This window comes from Ursus americanus, chromosome 3 (assembly GCF_024610735.1).
Source record: "Ursus americanus isolate L20-20 chromosome 3, mUrsAme1.1.p, whole genome shotgun sequence".
Classification (NCBI taxonomy): Eukaryota; Metazoa; Chordata; class Mammalia; order Carnivora; family Ursidae; genus Ursus; species Ursus americanus.
Window position 1 is genome coordinate 75697951 of NC_142129.1, and position 8538 is coordinate 75706488.

Below are 8538 nucleotides of genomic sequence, written 5' to 3' on the forward strand. Positions count from 1 at the left end.
TTTTCAAACCTAAACACAGTAACGGAATATTTGACAGGGAATTGCACTAAATCAAATACCTACGAAAATATTTCCTGGTAACGTTCAGTAAATATGTTTTGCACCTTAAGTATGCAGTAATTTCTCTTATGAAAGAAAGGAATAGATGTCTCTCCCCAGTCAATACAATTATATAGCTACGCTCTACTGTGATCTGACTTCAGGCTTCGGCAGACTGGCATAAACATTTCTACCACAAGTAACCACTTTTAAGATTTCCAGTGATCATCCTATAAGTGAGATTTGAAAGTACTCATCTTTTTGTTTATCTATATGAGTATAATTTATTAAAGGAGATAGCTGAGGTATTTTTGTTTTTGCTCTAGAAAGAAATTTATTTTAGAGAAAAGTATATTTCTTGCCAATTTGGTACATTCCTGAAGGATATTTTATATTTGCAGTGGGTAATATATAACACCCCCCAATGGTTAGGAAATAGCTTGTAGAGATATTGTACAGAAATAGGTCAGGTTTCGTGGGTGCTCTGACAATCTTTAAACATGAGAGTTTACAATAACATGTAATCTTTAAAAGAAAAAAAATAATTTTATATGGGACACTCTTAGTAGAACCTTAGTAGGATCATGTCCCAATCATTACTATAACTAAAACATAACACAAGATTAATAACGGAGAAAATTCCAATTGCATTTGTTTGAATGTAGAAAAGTGCATGAGTAATTCTCAAGACAAAAGAAACAAGAGTTTAACATTTACGTTGAGAATTAAAAGCATCTATAACCACACAACCTGTTATCTACATTAACAGTTTTTCTAGCCCAGGGAAGTCTTACCCAGGAAGGTGAAGCTGCAAATAACTTTGCTGTTTCTTTCAGAAGACCATATACTTTCCCTTTGTGTGTATATTGGTACAAACATACATCTTGGAGACTGATTTAGCATACCCAATGAAGTTTAAAATACCCATATTCCTAGAACCAGCTTTTCACAATTAAGTGCACACCCTTGAGAACCTTCTCCACATGTGCAATAATAGACATTTTCAAAAATAGTTATTGTAGGATTAATTATAATAGAAAAAAGAGAACAATCTGTATGTTCTACAAAAGGAGAATGGGTAAGTTGAAGTATAGTCGCTAAATGGATACAGAAGTTTAAATGAAAAAAAAAAGATCTGTGTGCATCAACATAGAAAAATCTCAGAAACAATGTCAAATGAGTAAAATCAAGGAGTGTAGGAATGCAAATAGAATTATACTGGGTATATCAAGTTTAAAGAAGCAAATGATACTACTTATGGATACATACATTCATATGTAAGTAGTAAACATATAAAAAACACTTCTGGAAAAGTTAAGCTCCAAATTCAAATAAATTTTCCTCAAGAAACAAGAGAATATAGGGAGCTACCACTGTTTCAATAATGTTTTATTTTCTTAAAAAATATCTAAACCCAGTGTTATATTTATATTATATTGCATATATTTGTAGGAACTAGTATATTTAAATGTTAGTAGTTGACAAATTTGGGCATTGGATTGCAATTTAAATATATTACTCTCAATACAGTTCTGTGTACTTCAGATATTTCACAATAAAACAGGAATTAAGGATCTAAATCTCACAGAACAAATTACGCAATAGTAAATTTGGAAGAGAGAGGGAAAGAGAGAATAGTATATAGAAATACTAGATATTCAGCCATCATAAGAGATGCAGCCTTCCAGTTCCAGTTACTCTTACATTATGGACTTTCAGGGACACTGTGATTATTTTTTTAAAAAAGGTGACAGCTAGGACCTTGGTTGGCCTGAGGGACCCGGGGATAATGTCTAGTTTTCAAAGCAACACCTTATTGTTATGAAAATGCCTAAGGCATCTGGGATATCGAACTATGTGCTTAATATGCCAAAAAGACTCCAAACAGCTGAGTTGGCCTTTCTTGGATTGAACACTGTTCAAGGTTGATATTTAAAATATAGAGTTTCTTCTTTCTGGCTTACATAACAAAATTATAAACTGACTTATGCTCTTTAGGTAACTGAAGATGGAAGAGAAATATTTATAACTTGCAAAATGTCTTTAAATGATCCCACAAATCATTATTTTCTGTAGGAAAGATTTTATATCAATATAATTTGCCCTTTTAACTTACTGTGGATGTTTTGTTGATGTGTAGAGATAGGCTAAAATGTAGCCCAACATTTTTGCCCTTTACAAATTCTCAATTTTATTGGGTCCTGTTAGTGAGGAGCTAGTGTGTTTAAATATGCATTGCAGGAGTATATGGGGGCATATTCAGAGAGTATTACTGTAAGTACATAAGCCTGGAAAAGAAGAGAATGAAACCAGTTTACGGGATGGGAAGTTATCATTTAGAATCAGGAAAAGGATTATTTAATGGGTCAAATCCCTCTAAGCTTTTAATATATTGAAATAAGTATGACTGGGTAATTATCTTCAATTACTGAATTGTGTTATAATTGCTGCCTTTTCATGCAGGTCATTTTTACTATCGAAAAACAAATAAACAAAAACGTAGACTCACCTGTTGTAATTGGTGTCATTGCTGTAGTTAGTTTTAACAGACATTCGGAAGCGGTCTTAGGTTTCAGTGGCCACAGGCAGTTTAGAATGAGAATTACTATAACTTACTCCTGTGTGAAAATCATAGAAAGCTGGACAAGAAGCCAAGGGTCTGATTATTAGGAACTTTATGATTCAGACTGGATAGAGATTTATTCCTGTAGGCAGAAGGGGACATTTTGGTATTTTTAAGCAGAGAAATGACAGAATGAGATTTTCCTTAAATTTGTGTATGAGAAATAAACATAAAGTGATAAACGACCTCTCGATTTCCATGTTTTGCAACTGGGTGGATGACAGTTAAAAAAAAAAAAAAAAAGGAAATGCAGCAGTCCCCCCTTATGGGCAATTTCACTTTCCCTGGTTTTAGTTACTCTGATCAACCATGACCCGGAAGCAGATGATCCTTCCACAGACCAACCGGCAGGTCACTCATAGCCAAACGCTACATCACAGTGCCTGCATCCGTCATTTACCTCACTTCATCTCTTCCCACAGGCATTCTAACATCTCACCTCATCTCAAGAAGGGTGAGTACATTCCAATAAGATATTTTGAGAAAGACCATATTCACATAACTCTTATTACCGTATATTGTTATAATTGCTCTGTTTTATTATTAATTATTGCTGTTAATCTCTTACTGTGGCTTATTTATAAGCCAAATTTCATCGTAGGTATGTATGTATAGAAAAGAAAAGCATAGTATATATGGGATTCAGTACTATCTGCTTTTTAAAGCACCTGCCGATGGTCTTGGAACATATCTGTCACTGATAACGGGGGATTACTGAAAAGGTTAGGGTGGGAGATCATGGTTTCAACATTAACTACTGAGTTGGGGATGACTTGAAGAGCAGCTGGTAGGCAGTTTGAAATATCGGCTTGGTGCTCAGGAGAAATGAAAGCTGGAATTATTTTGTGGTCACAGGCATAGATGACAGAAGCAATGTAATAGGGAATACCGTGAACATAAGCAGAACTGGGTGGTCAACTTGGAGCCTAAATTAGTGTGTATCCTGATGTAAGTTATCATTAATTTCTCTGTACTTTAATGAGATATTTCTTAGGTATCAAAAAGCTTACAGAATTATGAATTTTCCTTATTTCTTCCACCTGAAGCTAAATGGCTTGAGAACTAAATCTCTATTCTTAATATCTAGCAGCATTTAGCAACTAAAAAAGAGTTAAACAAGGTTGTGAAACAACAAAAGAGTTTCCCTCAAAATTATTGTGATTCTTTATTTAAGGAACTCGTAAGAAAAAATTCCACCAAATGGAAGCGTTTTTTAAAAAATTCCTACCCCATGTGCTTCTTTTTAAATTAAATTGGTAAATTGATGAAGATCTATTTTCATTTTGAATGTTCATCTGTTTTAAACAACAATTACAAACTGGTGTTGCTGGGGTTTTCCTCTGATTCAGGTGGACTCAATGCCACAAACTACAAGATTTAAACTGATAGAAAGAAGGCCCGTATAATTTGTAATGGATGGTTTGTTTAAGCACAGGACTCTGAAGAGGTCTTTAAAGAAAACTTGAAAGATTTAAATTCATAGCGTAGTCAAGAAAATAGATTTCTCTGACAGATATTCTTTGGTAAACAATATTTTATTTTTGCCATCGAATTTTCCTCTTTGACTTACATGTAAGAGTACATCAGTGTTCAATGAAATCTTCTTAGAAAAACATTCTACAAGACCTTTGAAGTCAAGTGATAAATAAAAGCAAACCAAAGTTTTAACACTGTTTCTTTATACATTTTCAACACTACAAATGTGATTGGATTAGGTATATTGGTTACATTTACACATTTTGTCTCTTAAACAGCAAAGTAAATTTCTGTCACTTAGAACTATTAAGATGCATTACTTAAGATGCATTATATATTTTAAAAGTGAAATACTGACATAGGAGAGTTTTGATTTTAATTTGAACACAGGTTGATGTATGTAATTTGCAGAAATCAGCTCTTCAAGTTCCCGTGCCTGAAAAACAAACATTCCTAGCTGTAGCAGTTTACTTTCTTTGTGATTATATAAAAACAAAAACAAACTACATTCCTCTCTTTTGGACATAGTATAAATTAAAGCTATTTGTAAATGTATTTATACAATGGTATTTTACATACCCATTATATAATTGATCTAAGTAACAAAAATATAAAAGTAATTATTTTTGAGGAAGTAGAGAGTTTTCTGAGATTTAAATGATACAGATGTGCTTCTGAGAAATCTAAAAAGGAACTCCACACCACACAAATTTAGACAACTCTCCTTTGTTTTCCACTTTATCTTACCAAGAGAGCAACTAACATGGAGAAGTGGTTTGTGGTGTCTCTTGTCAAGATGGCAAATTGGATAAGGTTACAGTTCATCCCTCTTAGTATCAATATAATGGTGTGAGGGGTGATGGGGACAAAAGGGAAATAAAAGTGTGCTCTGTTCTTCCCTTATTGGTGGGGGGGTATAGATAAGTGTAAGAAATCAGTAACAGTAAATTAATAGGATTATATGTCTTAGGGGTGATAGGGAACAAGGGGAAATAAGAGTGTGCTCTGTTCTTTTACTGGTTGAGGGGTATGGATAAGTGTATGGAATCAGTAACAGTGAATATGTCTTAAGTTAAAGACAGCCTGTATAGAAATTAAAACAAAAACAAAAACACAACTGGGCTCAATTTCAAATTTAACATGGGCAAGCCAGCGAATGAGGGTCAGTGGAGAGGAAATTGCTAAGAGGAAACATCAGGAGTAAGAGGGGATTCTGGTTAAACCAACTTAACAGGATTCTTGAGGAAGGCAGGCCGGGGTAATCAGATAACATTTAGGGATGATGAAGGATAAGGAAATGATAGGATATCCAGGGTGATCAGATATCGAGGGTGGGGAATTCCAGATAAACTGACTTGACAAGATTCTTACGAAATTGGGCAGTGCATGTCCTACAGGATGGACACTGAAGCCCAAGATCAAAGCCTAGTTGAGAAGAGGGCTTAGGGGAGCCTAAGTAAAGTTTGGTGAAGGAAAGAATCTTTGTCAGTTTGACATCCCAAGACCCAGGAAGGAGGGTGGTGGCGGAGGATGGAATACAGATGTGTAACGTGCAGTTTTCACATGCACATGCTGGAAGCCCCTTGAAGTTTGAGAAGTAGATAGAGTGAGTCAGCGGCCTGATGCCTAAGGCATCCATTTACACTCTTGTTCAAGCTCTGCAAATGTAACGGACTAGCCAGGATTCAGGGATAAAATAAACAGAGAGTGGACTTGCATGAACCAATGATAATCATGTATTTTGAACTATGAACTATAATCAGCACAAGCCTCTGTAGCTGAGATGACCAAGGGAAGAGGAAGAGTGTTCACCTGAGCAGACCAGCAGAACACAGCAGCTACTGGACTGTTGTCCATGGGAACATCTGCCATTGCACGGACAAACATCCCACCATGGATGTTCCTGTAAGAAGAGGGCCTCCTTCCTTGGAAAGTAGCCATAGTCCAGATTTCCTAAATGACTGCTTTTAGATTGCTATGTTTTCACTGTAATATTGCTTTTATTTTAGTTAATTTTTGAGTGAAATATTCTTACACAGACTTTCCCAAGATATTGGCCACAATTTAAAATATAGCTTCCTGGGGAAAATGTGATTTGAGTTTCAAACTTTGGAACACAACACAAATGAAAGTTACTAATACCTACCAATTATTGCGTGCATCGGTGTGTTAGCTCTTTTGCAGACATGATCTCAGTTAATGCTCACAACAACACTTAGACATAGGAATTATTGTCCACATTTTTCAGAAGAAGCTAAGACTGGGCAGAGAATAAATGTGTGACCTAATGTCATTACAGATACTATTAAGCTGGTAAGGGGCATAACTGAGATTCGCATCCTGGCTGTTGATTCTAAATTCCAAGTCCTTAACAATAACAATACTGACTCTTGGCCCGTTTATAAATTGGAAATGTCTATAATAAGTGTTCTCATTACTGCTATATGGAGATTTAGTTTTGTGGCTATTTATTAATAGCTAATCATTATGGAAGTTAATGTTTATGTAATGCAATCTATTAAATTTTTTAACAACCTAATAAAGTAAATACTAGTTGAATTTATATTTCCTCATGAAAAAACACAGAATTCCAGAGCTTAAAGTAACCTTCCAATGATACTTTATTTTACACGTACTGGCATAGACACGCTTTGTGCCAGTTCTCAATGCTTTAGAAATATGAACTCATTTAATTTCCACAGCTTCCTGTGAAACCAGTACTGTTTTCATCCAGATTTTACAAATGGGTAACTGAGGCACCATGTGGGCAGAGACTGTATTTGAACCCAAGTTGGTTGGCTCTGAATCGTTCTGTGTTGTCTTATAGCTACAAATTGATAAAAGCAAGCACTGATTCTCAAGCCCAGCCCTTAAACTCTGCTCTAGGAACAGCTATACATATTACATTATCACAGACAAGAAATTACACTTAGGATGACTCTTAGAGGACAAAAACAGAATAGTTATAGTAATTTTTCATGTGGCTGCATAAGAATTATTAGCCAGATTTGTTCTCTCTCTCCTGAGATGATGTCTCATTCTTATAATTTTCTAAATTCATGTATTCCTGTAGACTTAGAAAATGCAATCATGGAGTTAGAAGATGGTGTGGAGGGGCACCTGGGTGGCTCGGTCGTTAAGCGTCTGCCTTCGGCTCAGGGCGTGATCCTGGAGTTCTGGGATCGAGTCCCACATCAGGCTCCTCCGCTGGGAGCCTGCTTCTTTCTCTCCCACCCCCCCGCCTATGTTCCCTCTCTCGCTGGCTGTCTCTCTCTCTGTCAAATAAATAAATAAATAAAATCTTTAGAAGAAGAAGAAGAAGAAGAAGAAGAAGAAGAAGGAGAAGGAGAAGGAGAAGGAGAAGGAGAAGGAGAAGGAGAAGGAGAAGGAGAAGAAGAAGAAGAAGAAGAAGAAGAAGAAGAAGAAGATGATGATGATGGTGGCGGTGGCGTGGAATGAATTGGGTGGTAGTTGTGGCACCGAGTTAAATTATTTATTATGCTCATAAATTCAGTTAATAGCATGCTAGTTATTCATTCACATTTATAAAATTGAAGCCCTCCCTTTCATAGATATTTAGTTGCTTTTGTGTTTTAGCATTAGGCTTTCAACTAAAACATTTGTGGTTTCCAGAGTATCAAATCAATCTCAAATTAAGGCTCTTTGCTAAGTCAGAGGGTCTGCAGCTCAGAAGTCACTGCTCTTTTGCACAGAAATAAAGAATGATAGCATCTGTAGAACTTAAGTGACTTGTGGCTCCATTTTAGAAGTCATAGTAGACAGAAACCCTCTGCTAGAGGCTTAGAGGACTCGATTCCAGTTTTTCCCTTGGTACAGATTGCTTTCTCTCCGGGGAGCCGAGTTCGTAATCAGGACATAATGTCAGGGAACACTATCAAGAGGAGGAGGCTGTGTTCGTTCCAGAACAGCATTTGTGTATTCGGTGCTGACCAAGGTGCAGGACTCATTACACACCGAGGAGCAGATTCCAAAAGGAAGTTACAGGAATTACTCTAATGGCTGTTTATAAAAACAATGAACTATGGAGAACATAGAGAAAAAGAAGTAAAAGGTAAAGGTAAAGGGAGTAGTGATTAGTAATATTCCAATTTATAAGTTTCTCGTGAGTGGAAGCATGGCAGTACTCCACCAATATCTTATTCTTTATTCAAATTGTGTCCTATTCAATTTTTTTAATTTAAAAAAGATGTAATATATGAACACATTGTGGATTAATATATACTATATAATCCTCCAAAATTGTAAGAAAGAGTAAAACAACAAAAGTTTATTAGACTGTATCTTTTCTTTCCCCTCAGATGTCTTTGTAGAAGTTTCCATGTCATCGTTGAAGTGCAGAGATCCCTAAACCAATAGGATCAGACATATTCCATTAGAAC

The 8538-nt window shown here is 35.7% G+C and overlaps 1 protein-coding gene across 1 annotated transcript in view; it reads left to right on the forward strand.

The window, feature by feature from the left end:
• Nucleotides 1–3133, forward strand: part of SEMA3D (semaphorin 3D) — a 200253-nt gene extending 197120 nt beyond the window's left edge. Inside the window, exon 18 of the mRNA XM_087861124.1 lies at nt 3085–3133. Within this exon, the coding sequence (XP_087717250.1) occupies nt 3085–3093 (9 nt within the window). The 3' untranslated portion in view covers nt 3094–3133. The remainder of the gene's footprint in view (nt 1–3084) is intronic.
• Nucleotides 3134–8538: the final 5405 nt, after the last annotated feature.